Source organism: Dipodomys merriami, unplaced genomic scaffold (assembly GCF_024711535.1).
Source record: "Dipodomys merriami isolate MVZ:Mamm:240054 unplaced genomic scaffold, mDipMer1.0.p SCAF_15, whole genome shotgun sequence".
Taxonomy (NCBI): Eukaryota; Metazoa; Chordata; class Mammalia; order Rodentia; family Heteromyidae; genus Dipodomys; species Dipodomys merriami.
In genome coordinates this window covers 33,581,729-33,600,905 of record NW_027202826.1, presented here as the reverse complement: position 1 = coordinate 33,600,905, position 19,177 = coordinate 33,581,729, and the positions used below count along the sequence as shown (strand labels likewise).

The following is a 19,177-nucleotide window of genomic DNA, read 5'->3' as shown; positions in this document are numbered from 1 at the left end:
AATAAATTTAAAAACTGCAAAACCTGTACATTACTTTTTTTTTTTTTTTGGTACTAGTCCTGGGCCTTGAACTCAGTGCCTAGGATCTATCACTGAACTTTTTTTGCTCTAGACTAGCTTCTGGTTTTTTGGTGGTTAATTGGAGATGGAAGACTGCCTGGTTGGCTTTGAACTGTGATCCTCAGATCTCAGCCTCCTGAATAGCTAGAATTACAGGTGTGAGCCAACAGTGCTTGGCTGTACTTTTAAAAAATCTGTTTTCTGTATTGGAAATAACAGAGAAGTCATTCTCAAACTAAGAGCAATTTCTGGACTATTAAATAAAGATTAGAAGCTGTTCTTCCAAGTTTCTCTATTAGCAATAAAACAACCAAAACAAAACCAAACCCTATGTAAACTGAAAAGACCCATCACTATCCAAGTCCCTGAATCTTGCAGAATCTGAACCAAGGGCAAATTTTTGACCAAACATATGTGAAAAAAATTGTCTTCCCAAGACAGGAAGCTGGTTATTTTTTTTCTTTACTAAACTTCATTTTTCCATGATGTATACCAAGTAGTCCATCATCAACAAACCCAGTAATAGAATCACACACTATTTTAAATCCATAAACATGAGACTCTGAGTTTAGAAGTAAAACCTTCATGGAAATGATACTGGATGAACTGTTACTTGTGACCCCAGTGACCTGCTTGTTTGTACCGGATATTTGCATTAGTATGACTGTTTAAGGCTACACATTTTTAATAAAGGAACAGCAGAGTATCTAGAGACATGAGAGTTGACCTAGATTTGTCTTTATGGTCTCCAAGAATGAGTCCATCGACACAGAGAGATGTAAAAGGGCTAAGGTTTATTGAAGAAAAAGAACTCCTGCTAAATAGGAGGGCCCAAGCAAGGGTACCACCTGGGGTGTGGTGTGCAGGAGAGAGCTACGTGACCTCAAGATCATTTGCAGCCTGAGACCAGAGCAGCCATCAGTCCCAACGAGACTCTACGAGTTCTCCATGTGTTCTTTAGCCCCTCTGACTGGGTGCCTGACCTGGTGCTCATCTCCGGGGTTCAATTAGTACATTGCTCACCTGCAAGTCTTCCAGGGACTATAGGTCATGAGGTGATGTCCAGTGTCCTGCATGTGTGACTCAGGGCCATGGTGATGGGGCCTGCACACAGGACTGCTCAGGGCCATGGTGTGAGATGTCCAGGGGTCGGGGCCGTGGTATGAGATGTCCAGGGGTCTGGGCACAGGCCTGTTCATGGTGAGGGATGCAGAAACTGTATGGGAGGGGACTTTGCTCTGACTCCCATATCAGGCTCCTTCTCTGCTGTTAAGACTAAAGATGTAGTACACAGTTATGTCAAATCTTAACTTCCCAGTTAAGAACATTTTTCCATAGTGCAGAAATACACTACAAACCTGGATTTAAAGTCTCCCCTGTGAAGAGACAGCTGTTGCTGATATACCAACTTTCATCAACAGCTTCTAAAGTCTGATTTCTTGTTTGCCTTCTTGATTTATTCCACTGAATTGCAGATTCCCTATTTTCCAGACACTGTGTAGATACTGTACATTGCATTCATAAATTGAGCCAAATGATTGTGATGTTGATTTAAGGCTTATGCTTTAAAAATGATCACAGAATACACAGAGCCATACAAAGAGCATGGATCACATTCTACTCAACACCTGTGTTCCTATCACCCAGCTTCAGATATGAAACACTGATCCGTTTCAAGTTCCACAACTTTTCCCCTGAGGAAATTTCACAGTATTTGGTATTTCTCATTTCCATTCCATTCTCCACAAACAATGTAGGCTATTTTCCATGCTTTAAACTTTAGGGAAGTTAGGTAGGCCTCTCCATCTAGGTAGAAGATGGAAGCCTGGACCAACTGCAGCATGGCAGCAGCAATGACTCGGGAGCACAGATGCTCTTGATGGCTGCAGCCTGGTGCCTGCCCCCTTAGCCTTCAACCAAACAGGAACCATTTTCCTACTCATGCAATCTCGAGACTCAGCAGTGCATAGCCACTATGGACCAATTGGATCAGAAGCTTGACCTTGGCAGGGCCAAGGGGCCCCATCTACTCTTGGCACAAGGAGACTATTTCATTTGCTCTGTTTGGTTTAAAAACTTTCCTGACTTTTTAATTTTTATTTTTGTTGGTCATGGGGTGTGAGTTCTGGGCCTGCATGCTGTCCCTCAGCTCTTCAGCTCTAGGCTAGCTAGTGCTCTACCACTTGAGCCACAGAGCCACTTCTGGGTCTTTCTGCTTATGTGGTGCTGAGGAATCAAACCCAGGGCCTCATGCCCGCAAGGCAAGCACTCTACCACTGAGCAACCTCCCAGTCCACTTTCCTGCCTTTGAATTAAACAACCCCGACCCCTAGATGGCATCAATATTTTAAGTATTCTAAATGTTTGTGCCTCCTTGCTTTCAGTTCAATCTTTGTTCATGTTTCTAATTGCCTTAGTATTCTGTTGTATGACTATTCTCATACACCTAATAAGCCCATTTTCTTCTTGAGGGATATTAGTGTTTTTTGTTTTTTTTTTCTTTCCAGGCTCTTCAACAGTATGAGATAGGCTTGCTGGTTTTCAAAGTGTTTGTACCAGTCCGTGTTCCTGTGGCAGACTTCCAGGTCCCCTGCTTCACTACTGTGGGACCACAAGCTCTACTGAGTCAGGATATGTTTCTCTAATTGCTGGTCAAGTCAAGGCTCTGTCTTGCTTGGATCCATATTTTCACATTCATTTCTAGGACTTAGGTTCTATTAGGTACTAGTAAATTATTTCTGGTAGTCACAGGATCAGACTGCTGAGGTGTGAGTGTGGCAACACTGTAAGGCCTGCTATAGTCTTAATTATGAGTTATTTATTGCCCGTCTTTCTGGGAATTTTCAAGTATCTGTAGTGAGCAAGTTTACACACAGGTGTAGAACACAACCCAAAACCCAACCCAATGAGTTCAATCTTTTTTTTTTTTTTTCCCCCGAGGGCCTGGGCATTGTCCCTAAGTTCTTTTGCTCAGGGATAGCACTCTACTACTTTGAGCCACAGAGACACTTTCAGTTTTCTGGTGAGTAATTGTAGGTAAGAGTCTCATGGGCTTTCCTGTCCAGGCTGGCTGTGAACCATGATTCTCAGATATCTGCCTCCTGAGGAGCTAGGATTACAGGTGTGAACCACTGGCACCTGGCTTTCATTTTTAACTAGGTTTATTTTTGAACTGAAAAGTTTGCTGGAAACCTGAATTTAGAAACAAGTAAAAACATGAATATATTTAACATTTTAGAGGAAAAAAACAAGTATATTGCTCTAGGCTTAAATTTGCCTTACATTTACAAATTAATTAAGCCTTCCCATATAAAATAACTCGTAGTACTTTATTTTCCTTTTGACCACAGATGGAGGTATGAATTAAACTGAGAAGAATACATGTTTATATTACCACAAATCTGACCAGTGCACTTCTGACTTCAGTGGCCGGCCTTCAAAAATAAAAGACTTACATTTTGCATAATGAAATTATCCATATATATTGTTCATGTTGTTGTATCAAACTGATGCACATAGGAAGGCACTTGACATCAACTCCACAGTGGGGAGATTGTCACAAGGGAGATGAAGGGACAAACACAAAAAAAGGTAAATGTTTACTTTTCAAAATGCAGCACACATTTCCAGCCGAAACTGGTTTTCTACCCATGCTGGACAAATTGTACTCACATGATTAAAGGTTTCTAGAACCGCAGCTCTTCAACTCCAACGGAAGTATTTCAAGCATTGTACCTATTAAGGAATTTCTAAAATACTCTCAAGTCAAAAGCCCTATAGAGAATGAAATCTAGAAAGGGGTTTAGTAGGATGCATATGCATGTTTCCCAGAGTGCAGCCCAGTCTTCTTTTGATAATGTTCATAGAACTGTCTCAAGGATTCAGAGATTCTTGGCGTCACAGTCCTCAAGGCCTGAGTGAAATGTTTCTTCATGATGCACTTGACTTTGAAGTCTTCTTCCAGAGCCAGAAGAGCTGCCTCTCTGCAGACAGCAATAATCTGAAAAAAAAAAAAAAAAAAGTAAATTAGAGGAGGGAGAAGGACTTTGAAGAGCCGATACATTCCAAATCCTCATGCGCAACATAACTTCTATGCCATAACACATTTCTCTGTGGGAGTTATTGCACTCAAGGTTTGTTTTGAACTGATGCCTGGTGCATGGTAGGCAAGCACATTTCCCACTGAGGAATATTCCCAGCCCTCACTCAAGTTTTCAGAAGGAGAAGCAGCCATATAAAGGGCTTTGTTCTTTCCTTCCAACCCAACATCCCAAGGACTCAGTGCAGGAATAAAGGTATAGAAGAGGTGGTATTTGCTCTAGCTAAAGGTGGAACAGTATATGCCCCAGACACTGTGACACAGGATGGTAAAGGTGGGAGTGCTGCGTATGCGTGCATGTGTGTGTGTGGGGGGGGGGGGGGGGAGGCAGGGGAAGGGGATGGAGGAGACCCAGGGCCTGCTCAGCAGCACGCCTGGTCCAAATGACAACAGCAACAACCACCAAACCAGTAATAGCCAGGTGGCGATGGCTTATGCTGCAATCCTTGTCATTTGGGAGAATAGGAAGATGTCAGTTCAAGGTTAGCCAGGGCAAAAACCTTTGAAAGATCCCATCTCAGTCAATAGAAAGCTGAGTGTAGTGCTGTATGCCCGTCATCTCAGCTATGTAAATAGGGATCAGCCTAAGCTTAACTGAGGCTCTATTAGAAAAATAGCTAAAGTAAAAAGCAGTTCAACTGGTAGAGCCTTCAGCTTGCTAGACAAGCAGTAAACTCTAAACTGAAACTCCAGTACAGCCACCAAAAAAAAAGGGGGGGCAGTAATATGTACTAATATGTATTAGAGGACTGAAATGGAAGCTTTACTTTAAAAAAAAGCATGCAAATGCTTCACTTGATAAAAGAAACCTGAGATCACTAATCGCCAAGGAATTTTTCCTTTCTCTAGTAACCTTTGGAAAGATGGTCTTTTCAGATAAAATGGCCAGTATGTCTTTCCATTTGGGAACAATACTACAGAAAATAAAAGAAAGGCCTTCAATTTAATCTTGGACTTTTCACATTACTATCTCTACAGTCTGTAAAGGGCCCCCATGAAATGAGTTTGGGTTTATGTGTATGGGTTTGTCCAAGTGATTTACCTGACACTTTTAGGACATATAGATTGACCAGTACATTTTCTACTAAGTACATGGGGAGCACAGAGCCCTTCGCCCTGGAGACGCGGGGAACACAGAGCCACCATCACCCTAAGGTATACAAAGAGCACAGAGCCCACCACTCTGGCTACACAGGGAGCACAGGGTGCAGGGGTGCATCACCCTGGAGTACACAGACAGTACAGGGTGAATCACCCTAGAGGAGTCACATCCCAAAGCAGAAGTGTGAGAATATCTGACTACTGAGAGAATTCAGCTGAATTTTTTCCCATGAGGCCAAAGTAGAATATCACAGCATATATCAAAAGCAGAATTTGAATCACAGACTGTCTGGAATGTTAAATTAACCTGTTTAGAAAGAAAACCCTTGAAAACTTGAGTTCTTTAAATTTTTTAGCAAAAAGGATTTTGGAAACCTTCCATTAATCCCTTCACCATTTTTTCCTCCCCCCACCCTCATACGCTACAGACTAGATCATTTAAATGAGTTATTAGCCAACTAGCAGCATGATTGCTTTTGTCATTAGGCTGACGAAAATGTTTTGGCTGGTCCTGTAAAGTTGAATGTATATTCTTACCTAGTTTTGATTAAAAATTGGATATCCAGGCTTTAAGAAGATACATATGCCTTGTTGCAAAGGTGAAATTATGACCTGATTGTGGCAAAGAGAAACTGAGACAAAAGACTAGTAGAAAGGTATAGAATCTCCAGAGAGAGCTAGATTAGGACTGGGGTTCTGTTTCAGTGGCCAGGGAACTAATTTACTTGGTCCCAACATGTCCCAAACTCTATTCCTTCAGCAGTCATAATGGATCTCGTTATCAGACATCTGACAAAAAAAAGTGTGCATAAATACATACACATATATATGATATATATCATACATATGAAATTGAGATAACTCCTAAGGGGCTGAAAACTGCTAATGAAAGTATTTTTATGAAGTTGTTATGAAAACATTATGTTAATGAATATAAATTAAGTTCAAGCGGGTTGGGGGGAAGAGTGAGCAGTGAGACAAAGGGGAAGAGGAGGTGCACTTTCATGCTATGCTTGCCCTCTGTTAAAGCAGTGCCCTCATTACACTATAGCAATAACTGGATTACGGGAGACAACTGCACTTGTGAGCTGTGGGGAGACACAACTCCCTGGGATGAGAAAGCCCTTGACCACTGGACCTTGGGAAATCTAATTACTTCACTTTTAAATGCAAAAGGGCAAAAGAGGCAATTGTGCAGAATTTGAATGCCATGAAGAATAAGAACAATGTCTTACTTCACTGTGGGGGAAAAACAATAAAAGAAAACTCTTATATATAGCCTATTATCCCCCCCACCCCCCACCCCCATCTACCAGACAAGAAGTTTCAACAGGTGGCTCACACATAGCAAAAGGCAGACTGAGAAAATTAAAACCAACATGGTTTTAATTTTGAGGCAACAAAAGTTCTGGGAAAAAAAAAAAAAGAAGACAGGATTAAAGAATGATAGTCAAAGCAAAGACTGCTGACCAAAAAACTAATCAACGGGGAGCAAAAGCTGAAAATGTCCAGCAGGACTCTGGGTGTTTGTCATCAGATGTAGACATGTGTAGCTCTTCTCTTGTTCTCTCAACAGTGCTTGTTTCTTTTCTGATGCAAGGAGACTGAGAACCTGGGCGATTTCTCCGTTTACATTTAAGCACAGACGTTTCTAGACAAAGGCTGGGTGGCAGCCACACTTGCTTGGTACTGGAACATCCATGATAAGAATAATGAGCCAGGTGTTGGTGGCTCAGGCAGTTGACTTAGGAAGTTGAGAGCTGAAGAATGCAGTTCAAAGCCAGTGTGAGCAGTAAAGTCCACGTTCCTTGTCTCCAATGGACCACCAAAGCCAAAAGTGAAGCTGTGGTTCAAGTAATAGAGCACTAACCTTGAGTGAAAACAGCCCAGGGACAGTGGTCCTTGAGTTCAAGGCATGGGATTGGCATGGGAAGGTAACACAATTACACAACAAACTCAACTGCTTGATTCTCTGTCACCCTCCTGCCTTCCTATCAGGGACAGGGACCAACACTCCAATCTGTGGAAGTAAAATAAATGAATTCAGCAATTTAAAATGTGCTAGGGACTTGGAGAAGTAGCTCCTGACAGCTGGAGTCACATAACTGGCCTAACTAGCAGGATACAGGGCTGTGTTCTTAAGAAAACGTCGACTGCATCTTAATTTCTGAATGCCAAGACCTAGCTAGACAACAATCTCTAGCAGGAGTGGAGAGCGGCCTGGCTCAGGCTGGCTGGCGGAGCAGGCACCCTGGAGCTTGCAGAGCAGCCTCTTGTCTCTTTGAGGCCAGCTGCACGCAAGCGGAATCCACACTTTGGCAGAGACTGTCTGTGGGCTGCCCCTGCTGCCTGGGAGGAAGAAAGCTCGCCTTTCCAGCCAGGCCTAATCTCAGCTTCTTTGTATTTCAAGGGTACTAAATAGCTTTAAAGAATCCACCAAAAGAAATGGGCTGCAGTGCTTTTTAAAATAAAATCTTAGGTATTTTCAAGAAAGTGGTTTTGTGAAAAGCATCTTTCTGTCTGGAACACCTGTGACCTGTTGAGCTTAATTGGGCTGCAGCTGGCGCTGATTGTGGGCGAGCCGCTGGAGGGCCCAGGCGCGGACATTGTGTCGGCCTGGCTCACCCGCCCCCTCGCTTTTCTTTTCAGCTTTCACAGGCCTGTGACCTTCTCCCCCAGTGTGTCTGAGGGATTAGGGATCCAGTAGAGAGTGGCGTCCTGCTGTTCTCAAACAGTATGCACTGGAGGTGCTTCAAGGAGAAGGCTACCTGGGACATGGAGCGCCCATTGGGGTGCTGAGGGAGGGTGCATTCTCCTGGCCCATGAGAGGCACTGAAAGAGCTTCTGAAAGATGGGGCTGAAGGAGCGCAGCGGGCTCCCAGCTGAAGAGCAGCAGATGGAATCAGACAACTGTCACAGGCACACACAACACAGGGTGGGTGCAGTGAACTTTCAAGGAAGCAGCTCACAGAGCAATGCGGGGTGGCTGGGAAGGGATGTGGGGGTGGGGGCAGAGAACAGCCATTAAAAGATCACTTCACTGAAAGACTTACAAGGGGATGAGGTGAGGATTTTGCAGCACAGATTTCAGATATAAGGAACTGCCTAATTGTGGTTCTTGGGCTCAGTTTCCTTCTTCTCTAAAAAAAACTTCACCATAATTAACCATACTGTTAATTAAGTCATATGATCTAGAATGGCCTACACAGGGTTGAGCCAAATGAAAAATGTCTGTAAAGGCACATTCAAACCTACTGAGAGAGAAGGGAGGAAAACAGAATGGGTTGCTTAATTCTGTTGATTATTTTGATGAGATCTGAGGATCACAATTAGAAGCCAGCTCAGGCAGGAAAGTCCAGCGAACCACTCACTAAAAGCCAGAAGTGAGCTGCGGCTCAAGTGGCAGAGCTAACACTTTGAGCAAATAAAAGCTAAGATTCTGAGTTCAAGCCTTAGCATTGGCCTGCAGACACACGCATGGTTACTGTCACAAAGAAGCTTCTAGTTGTTTTTGTTTTTTAAAAATGTGCTTATGAATTCATTATTTTGTAGAGCTTTTGGGCTGGACAGGTCTGGAGCATGTACATGTTCCAGTCTATCATTATGACTTATGCTCACTTGCAGGATTTTAAACACTTCTATCTTCCAGTGGACCCAGACAAGGACCACTGGACCAAAACAACGTTTTCAATTTTAAAAAGAATCCAGCAGCTGGTGTGGAAGTGGAGAAAGCAGGAGCCACTGTGGGTAGGGCAAGGCAGGGACAGAAAGCAGGTGTGATGGGCCCCTTTTTACTCAGGACTTGAGTGAACAAGATAGAAGGCCCAAGGGAATACAGCAGTGAAGAATCAAAATCCCACGTGCACTGACCAGGTGGTACGTAGCCCCGGCTCCACTACGCCACTTTCAGGGTTCAGTGGAAATGGCTTCTGGGAGGCATCGCTACAGGCACCCTCACTATCTCCTCATACGCGTCTTCCACCTCATAGTGCTTCCACTATTCTGTCATACCACACTCCCTCATTAGACTAGAAGCTCCAAAGAAGGCCCTGAAACCTTGGTCTTGCAGGTTACCATTTAGATTTCCTGTTGAGCTCATCTCTGAATAGAGATACAATCTAGTTTTTGCCTTTTTAAGTACATACACACAACACCCACACACCCACTCACTCTCTCACTCCCCCCCCCCCCCCCGAACACATATAAGCCAAGACACCTGTACACCTACCCATCTTGGGAACAAGGAGTCACCCTATATTGCTATGCCTATTGTAGCAACTCAGTGGCTAATGACACTAATTTATGGCCAGCATATGGATAGGCCTTGGAAAAGCACCAAAGGTATGGGAGAATCAAGGATGGCCCCACACAAAGGTGAGAGTTTAGACAGGGAGTAATATCTTTGGGAAAGAAAAGCAAGCGTAGTCCAGGTATTCAAAAGAGCTCCAGTGTTCTTCCCTAACCACGGAGGATCTGGTCCTCCCTGCCCGGTGCCAGAGATCATGAGGCAGAGGCTGGGGTTGTGTTGGAGGGAGGGTATGGGCAAGTATGTATTAAGAGTAGTTTTTACAGCTGGCTGCTGGTGGCTCACGCCTGTAATCCTAGCTACTCAGGAGGCTGAGATCTGAGGATCACGGTTCAAAGCCAGCCCGGGCAGAAAAGTCCATGAAACTCTTATCTCCAATAACCCACTAGAAAACTGGAAGTGGTGCTGTGGCTCAAGTGGTAGAGCACTCCCCTTGAGCTGATGAGCTTGAGGGAGAGTGGCCAGGCCCAGAGTTCAAGCCCCATGACTGACCAAAAAAAAAAAAAGAGTAGTTTTTACATGCCATTTCCTCATCTGTCAGAAATCTTGACTGCCAGTTCTCACATCTTGCCCAAGTGATAGGCCCATAAAACTGCCTTCATTCACAGCCATGTTAGTGCTTTGTTTTGTTAAATGTAAGTTCCAATAAAAAACAAAAACAAAAACAAAAAAACCCCAAAATAACACTGTGCCTCCATTCACATTCTAGCTTCAATACACTCTATTATGTAACTATTTGTCTTACAATCTCTTTTTCCCTCCTCTTGAATATGTAAATGAAAATAGGTTTAAATGAAATGAAAAGACACTATACCATCAACTAAGACTGCTGAGGGACAACCAGGCTATATTCACATATCTTCTTTACTTTTGTATTTTTAGATCGTTTTACTCTGACTGATAGAAAGTATACTGCTTGTAAGTCATTTGTTCAGAAATATACACTATACTATTTTTAAAAAATTTAGATAATAAAACAGCACTCGTTTTGTGTATCCATGATGTCAAGACTGATCTAAGAATATAACTGAAACCTATGAAAAATTATACCTATAGATACATAATCTATGTATCTATTTTCTAGAGTGTGTTCAAATCCTTCATCATACTCTAAAAGGTCTCATAACCCCAAAGGGGTTAAGAACCATTGCTCTACAGTTAATGATGTTTCAAACCTTCCTGAATCCTACAAAGCCTTCACAGTAATGGTGTATACCCATCTTTCCTTTGTAGATGACAGAGACCAGAATACAACACACCTGTAATTATCACAGGTGGGCAGTACAGAAAATACTAAATAAGACTGATCATACTAGTGAGTTTTTTGTTTTTGGTCAGTCGTGGGGCTTGAACTCTGGGCCTAAGCGCTGTCCCTCAGCTCTACTTGACCTACAGCACCACTTCCAGTTTTCTGGTGTTTTATTGGAGATAAGAGTTTCAATGGACTTTCCTGCCCTGGCTGGCTTTGAACCATGATCCTCAGATCTTAGCCTCCTGAGTAGCTAAGATTACAGGCGTGAGCCACCGGTGCTTGGCTAGTGAGTTTGTTTATTACTTTCTTAGAATCTCTTCTTATACCCTAGGAAAATTTCAACAGCTCCCTTAAGTAGAACTAAATACACAGCGGAACCTAAAGACTTACACTTTACTTTCATTTATTTATTTTTATTTTAAAAGTTATAGTAGTAGCCAGGTATTGGTGGCTCATGGATGTAATTGTAGCTACTCTCAGGGGGCTGCAATAGGAGGATCCATTTGAAACCAGCCAGGAAGAAAAGCCAGGGAGACTCATCTCCAATTAAACACCTTAAAAAAAAAGCTGAGCTGGGTGCCAGCAGCTCATGCCTGTAATCCTAACTACTTAGAAGGCTGAGACCTGAGGATGGCAGTTCAAAGCCAGCCACGAAAGGAACATCTGTGAGACTCTTATCGCCAATAAACTACCAGAAAACCGGAAGTGGTGCTGTGGCTCAAGTGGTAGAGTGCTCACCTTGAGCTGAAGAGCCGAGGGACAGCGCCCAGGCCTAGAGCTCAAGCCCAATGACCACCACCACCACCACCAACAAAAAGCTGAAAGTTGAACTGTGGCACAAATTTGAGCAATAAGCTAAGGGACAAAATGTAGGACCTGAGTTCAGGCCCCAGCACACATACACACTGGTAGGGGGGAGGGGAAAGAAGAGAGAAATACAACTCCAAGATTGAAAATTAAGTACACAAGTCATGGAATGTGAAACTCATGTTCCCAAGATAAGAATTTACAAGTGGCACATATTAACTGTGTAATTTTCGTTAACCCATGAGTGAATTAAAGGCAAACAGATTTTGGAATTTGGTAATCACAGTACTATTGCCCCTGGGTATTTAGCAACTGAGGAAGTCATTTCCCTATCAGTAAAATTATATGGACTTTATATGGGCTTTATATTCTGATTTCTGAATGTCAAATAAACAGGAAAAAAAAAAAACCAACATACCAGAACTCTCTAGAAAGCCAATACTGCAGTGAGATTCAGCTTCTGCTTTTAATTAAAAAAAAACCCACCTATGTATGATGCAACTTTAAACAATGCTAAGTACTTGTAAACCATTATATAGGGCACTTACATTGTTGTTATTCTTTGTGGAGAATACAGGTGATTTAGGTTAGGAAGCATTTAACCAATATATCCATACCTTGTGTGCGTGTGTGCGTGTATGCTGGTACTAGGACTGGAACTCAGAACCTGAACACTTTTCATTTAGCTTTTTAGTTCAAGGCTAGAGCTCTGTTACTTGCTTTTTGGTAGTTAACTGGAAATAAAGAGTCTCACAGATTTTTTTCACCAATTTTTGTGGGTTGTAGGGCTTGAACTCAGGGCCTGGGTGCTGTCACCGAGCCTCTTTGCGCACAAGGCTAGCGCTCTACCACTTATGTCAGTGCCACTTCCAGTTTTTGAGTGGTCAGATAAGTCTCTTGAAGACTTTTTTGCCAGGGCTGGTTTGAACTGCCTTAGATCTCAGCCTCCTGTGTAGCTAGGATTATAGGCAGTATAACCAGTACCTGGCTTTTTTTTATTTTTTTTTCAAAACTTTTATTGTGATTAAGTGGTTACATAATTTCCCAAATTTCACAGTATTGTGGGATCGTGATGCTTAGTTAAAGTCACAAACACATTCTAACTTTCATGGGCAAATTGTCTATCATTTATGAGCTTTGCAATAGTTATTTCTTCCACATTGGATGGTATGTACATTTCTTTTGTTTTGCATAGCATTAGCTGTTCCCTCTTTCCCACTTGTTCCCTCTCTCCCATCACTGCCATTGAGTTGTTTAGTTCATTTTGGTCAATGTCCAGTGCAGCTGATGGGTCCTGCTGCATTTTTATTTTTTAAAAGGTACTAGTGATTGATCTCAGGGTCTATATCCACATCCAGCCTTTTAGTTTAAATTTTGTTTTTGAGACAGGTTCTTGCTAACATCACTGGAACTAGGCTCAAATTGATAATCCTGCCTCTTCATCCTTCCAAGTAGCTGGGATTACAGCTGTGTACTACCATACCAAGTTTACAATAGCTCCCTTCCCACCCTCTCCCTCCCACCCCTGCTACACTGGGGGTCCAGGGCACTGTGTATGCCTTGCAAACACCACTCCTCCAGCCCTCATCATGTTGAAAAAAAGTGGGCTGGGAAGTTGGCTCAGTGGTAGAGTGCTTGTCTCACATGCATGAGGCCCTGGGTTTGATTCCTCAGCACCACATAAGCAGAAAAAAAGCTGGAAATGGCACTGTGGCTCAAGTGGTAGGGTGCTAGCCTTGAGCTGAAGAGCTGAGGAACAGCGCCCAGGCCCAGAGTTCAGTCCCACAACCGACAAAGAAAAAAAAAAAAAAAAAAAGAAAAAAGGAATTATTCATCTTGTTTTTAAAATCTAAAGACATAAAATTGAGTGAATTTGAGTGCATGCATTCAATAAACCGTAGGACTGTATTCATATATACTTGACATCATTTTCAACTGGTGAACATTTCTGATTTCTAACCATCCCAAACTGAACTATGGGAAAGAGAACAGGGGACATTTCTTTGAGACTTAAGTTAGGAAGGGCAACTGGGTCTTCAACGCAAATGACTTTGCAAACTTAAAAACATGTATTCACTATCACAAATGATAAAATACAGACATAAAAAGCATCCTGTAAGCCCTTAAAAAGGAGAAAAATGGAAATAAGTACAAAGAGAAAGGAAATACCTTTTAATTTGGAGATCTAATTACTCAACTTCAGACATAGTACATTTTGGTAACACAATGTGTTTTAGAATGCTCCAGTTGATTGGAAATAAACCCAGTGTATCTTAATAGAGGATATTCAAAATATTTTCTGTACACACTTTATAATTATGTCAAAGAATGTGGCAGCCAGCAAAACTGACTTATTTCACAGATCTGTTCTGCCCTTCACTACCAACTCCACTCTCTCTGAAATAAACATTTCTATATTAATATGTGTGCTTTATATACATAAGTTGTCAAATTTTAAGCACTATAGTAGAGTGAGAATATACTTTAACACCAATAGTTGGAAGGCCTGGAAATTGTGAATCTTTAAAAATTTAAGTGGGCTGGTAAGATCTCATAATTCTGGCAGTGACCCAGCATAGCTGTGTGTTTACCAAAAGAATTCTGTAATAAAACGAGATTTTACATGCTGAAACAAAGTATTTTAGAACATCTTTCTGATGACTGCTGATTTTTCTAATCATTTGTAGAATTTAGCACCCTTCTCCCCCATGTAGTGTTATGTGTTAAGTTTGGGGTTAACCTCAGAAAGATTAAATTTTTAAATCAATCTTTTAATGAATACTTTTGATTTGTTTCCTTTAAGAAAAGATCCAAGTCCTGAAAAGACTTTAAGGCTATGAATCCTTTAATTGCTGTACCAAGAATGATGAGGCAAATTTTAAAACAAAAGAGACTCAGGAGCAATCTCCTGCTACCTCTGTGAAGACCTAAGCACAAAGTAGACTGGTGTCTTCTCCTGTGACATCTGTTGTGTATTGGGACTAAACTACCAGAGAAAGAAATTCACTTTGAATTTTTTTTAAAAAATGGAGGAAGTTTATGATAATGATATGATGGTGCTGACTGGAAACCTAAGGACTAGAACTGTATCTGAGCCTCAGAGCACTACCACCTGAAACCATCAGAATTCCTCATTCACTCCAACATCCAAGTGATTCTTCTGACTTTCAGAGAATAACTGGGACTTTGTGTGCACCCAACCTCAACTGGCCCTCTCTTGCTATAGGCTATCTTCCTAGATGAGAAGAAACACAACCATGTTTTACAGCGCACAGCTTAAGCCATCACAAAGTCCTGATTTCATCAGTTTCTGTGACCACAAATCCTACAGAACATCTCTGCATGGCCTGGTCCATGCAGGGACCATGTACCCTGGGAGAAGGGTACATATAAAGTCAAATTTGGTTATTTTCTCTGTGTATCTGTAGTGAGCACATGAAGATAAGTCAAGTGTGGTTTTTTTAAAAAAAAATAAAGATCCTGACCAGGGGGGGTAGGGAGATAGTGATTTGAGCCTGGCTGATAATGTGTGGCTTAAGGGAAGATATAAAACTTGTTTCCTATGCTTCTCTGTGTATATCAACTTTCATTGCTTATAAAGGGCTTCCTCTCACACTCAGTGTAGGTGACAAATTACCTCGAAGGGTAGTGCTGAAAAGGCACTACTTTGGAATTCATGCTCAGCAGTGCCCACTTCCACAAGTCAGTGTTTGGCATGCAGCCCTAAGGCTGGTTCCCCCAACCAGCTGTCATTTTCTTAAGAGTTTCTCACTCCTTCTCATTTGAAGTCAAGATCACGTTTTGCATTGTACAACTGATTTCCAGGCCACAGAGAGCAAACAAGCCAGAAGAAGGGTTGAGAAACATCAAGGGCCATCCATCAACTTCAGACAGAAGAGAAAGCAATCAGAAACTCAACATTTTTTCTTTTTTGAGGAGTGTCTGGAGTTATGAGTAGCCAATGGATTATGAAGTTCAAATGGGGAAGCTTTAGTTTGAAACTTTAGACAAGTTATACACGGAGACAGTCCCTAATTTCAATTAGAAGTATGCATGTAATTGGAAGTGCATGTTGACAGGGCTTAAAGAGAGGAGGAATAGCTGGGTGCCAGTGGACTGCACCTATAATCCTAGCAACTGAGGAGGCTGAGATCTGAGGATCACAATTCAAAGCCAGCTCAGGAAAGAAAGTCCATGAGATTCTCATCTCCAATTAACCCGCAAAAAGCTGAAAGGAGAGCTGTGGCTCAAGTGGCAGAGCGTCAGTTGAATGAAAAAAGCTAAAGGAAAACACCTAGGCCTTGAGTTCAAGTTCCACAACTGGCACCAAAATAAATATTAAAAAATTAAAAAAAAGTATTTTGAAACAAAGGAAGAAAGAAGTGGACATGATCCCAAGTTTAGAGACCTTTCACTTCATTCTGTAATTCTCTTGAGTGGATGAAAGATGCTTTGGAGTCTTTCACAACAGATCCACCCCACTTGCCCAATTTTCTTTCTCAAAAACAGGAGAAAGGGAAATTAGAGGAAAATGAAATTACTAGTGAACATTATTAGAGAGAAAATGCTTTTCTATGTATTTTTTTAACTATAAAAAAATTCAAGCTGGGTGCTTGTGGCTCACTCCTGTTATCTTAGCTACTCAAGGAGCCTGAGATCTGAGGATTGTGGTTTGAAGTCAGCCTAGGCAGAAAAGTCCTTGAGACTTTTATCTCCAATTAACCAGTGAAAAGCTGGAAATGGGTCTGTGCCTCAAGTGGTAGAGTGTTAGCCTTGACCTAAAAAGGTCAAGGACAGTGTTCAGGTCCCGATTTCAAGTAAACAAACATGAGAACAGCACACAGTCAGGTCCCGCTTATCTGCTACCCAGTTTAACAACAATGAATTCCTCATTATCAATACTGTGTGGATTTAAAAAAATTACTTAAAAAAATCCATTAGTCCATAGTAGAAATGCACTAATTCCTTTATACTATCGATACTAAGTCAATGTTAAAAATTTGACAATTACCAGTGAATATTTGAATAGGAATTCAACTAGAAACAGTACATTGTATTTAGTAATACAGCTCATATCTAAAGATGTTTCTGTTTTTGCCATTTATGTTTAAGAAAATGGATCATGTCCTATTATATTTTCCCAGATACATTGTTTTGCTAACAACATCTCCACAGCGTTACTTAGCATGTTCCTCTGCTTCTCGTATCGCCTGTAAACTTGAAATGAGTCTAGAGGCTTGAGAAGGCTCAAGCTAGATTTTCTTCCTTGGAGACAAAAGTCTTGCTGCATAGTCCTGCCTGGCTTTAACTTGCCATCCTCTGCCTCAGCTTCCTGAGAGCTGGTATTAAAGATGTGTGACACCAACATCTGGTGATGTTTGATTGAACAAACACTTCCTAGGTGATGCTGTGACACATACAATGTTTGGCTGCTTCTCTTTTTCCAGTTTAGCAGTCATTTATGACTGTCAGGTCTTATTTCATTAAGGATTACAAAGCTGTTCATTATACTTATTCCTTACTACATGTGATATATTTTAAAAAAGCTTTACCTCCTCCTCCTGCCACTTCTTAGATAAATGTTAGCATCATATTCACTCCCCTTCTCAATCTGTTCTAGAGATCACTTCCTGCTCTGTGTGGAGCTATTTCTCATCTTTTTGCAGCTGCATAGTTTATCCAACCCTGTCCCAAGTGATGGACATTTGAGTTGTTTCCAATCTTTTGTTCTCTTTTCATTTTAAGATTTATAATCTGGCAAAGCCTCAAGACAGTCAAGTAGGACAAAAAGCCAAATTCCAGGAAAGCAGCAGCTGGTAAAATGTTCCTGTTCACTCAACGTGGATAGGATTATCAAATCTTGGCCTTTTCAACCATCACTTATTCAAAACATTAGGAAAGGGAAGGTCTTGGAAACCACATGCTCTGCCTCTTTTGTCTCCATTTCCCATCGCTCTTGGCTCTCCACTCCATTTTTCAAGGCTTCTACAACCTTTGTCAGCCCTCCTTCTCCACATCTGTACGTGGCTTTATGCTATAGGAAGCACCTGGCTTTTCTCCTAAACTTGTCTGTTGGAGCTAACTCAGTCACTTTTTGGTGATACTCTGGCTGCTGATACTTGTGGTACCTAATGAGGCTCAGAGTAGAACTTAGGTCAGCTCAGATACAGCTCTGAAATTCTGGAAGCAGCAATCATAGGAAAAGAAAAATAATCCTGGCAACTCAGGATGATCATGTTCATCTAGATGACTCAATCTGGTGTCATTCTCCTACTTTGTTTTCATTTATTTTTTGTGATGGTTTGGGGGCTTGAACTCAGGGCCTGGATGCTGTCCCTGAGTTTTTTCTTCCTCAAAGTTAGTGCTTCAAGCCAGGCACCGGTGGCTCACACCTGTAATCCTAGCTACTCAGGAGGCTGAGATCTGAGGATCACGGTTCAAAGCCAGCCTAGGCAGGAAAGTCTGTGAGACTCTTATCTCCAATAAACCACTAGTAAACCGGAAGTGACGCTGTGGCTCAAGCAGTAGAATGCTCGCCTTGAGCTGAAGAATGCAGGGACAGTGCCCAAGCCCAGAATTCAAGCCCCACGACTGACAAAAAAAAAAAAAAAAAAAAAAAAAAAGTTAGTGTTTCACCACTTGAGCCACAGCTCCACTTCTGGCCTATTGGTTGTTAGCTGGAAATGAGTCTCACAGACTTTTCTGCCTGGGATAGCTTTGAACCTCGATCCTCAAATCTGTCTCCTGAGTAGCTAGGATTACAGGTGTGAGCCATGGGCACCCAGCTACTCTCCTATTTAGCTTTTGATGTCCATGGTAATGTGCCAGGACTAGCTTCTAATTCTAAATATGCCACAGACATAAATGATGTAGATATTTTATTCTTTGCCCCTGCTTGAGTCTACCTCTTGTGATGGCTCATTTTAGGGGTCAACTTGACTAGTTTTGGACCTATTTGTGAGGCTGTTTCCAAGAGTAGGCAGGTGTGAGTCTGAGTAAACTTAGTAAAGGATAATCTGCCTTGAAGTGTGTGGGCATGAGCCAACTGGTGGAGGCCCACACATAATTCAAAGAAGTAAGTCAGTTTCTTTCTCTCTTGGAGTCAGGGTATGTTCTTCTCCTGGGCTTTGGACTCTTGGGCTCAGCTGTCAGCTGAATTCTCAGGTCTTAGGCTTCTGAGAGTTACGTCACATACTATCGTATTTCCTGTGAGACATTTTTTTTTTTGATCCAGTCTTGGGGCCTGGACGCTGTCCCTCAGCTCTTCAGCTCAAGGCTAGTGCTCTAACACTTGAGCCACAGCGCCACTTCCGGCTTTTTCTTATGGTGCTTAGGAATCAAACCCAGGGCCTCAGGCATGCAAGGCAAGCACTCTACCACTGAGCCACCTTCCCAGCCCCCTATCGTATTTCCTGAATCTGAGGCCATTAGACTGAAGCTCTGCCATCTCAGGGTCTCTGGCTTGCAGAGGGCCGGTGGGTCACGGGAATGCTCAGTCTCCACAATCATGTGATACCCTAGTAAATCTCTTCTCCGTTCTCTCTCATTCTCT

At 42.1% G+C, this 19,177-nt stretch overlaps 1 protein-coding gene across 1 annotated transcript in view; it reads right to left on the bottom strand.

Moving 5' to 3' along the window:
- Positions 1-1,733: 1,733 nt before the first annotated feature.
- Positions 1,734-19,177, bottom strand: part of Afg2a (AFG2 AAA ATPase homolog A) — a 130,149-nt gene continuing 112,705 nt past the window's right edge. The window contains exon 16 of the mRNA XM_070022556.1: positions 1,734-4,060. Coding sequence (XP_069878657.1) covers positions 3,863-4,060 — 198 coding nt within the window. The 3' untranslated portion in view covers positions 1,734-3,862. The remainder of the gene's footprint in view (positions 4,061-19,177) is intronic.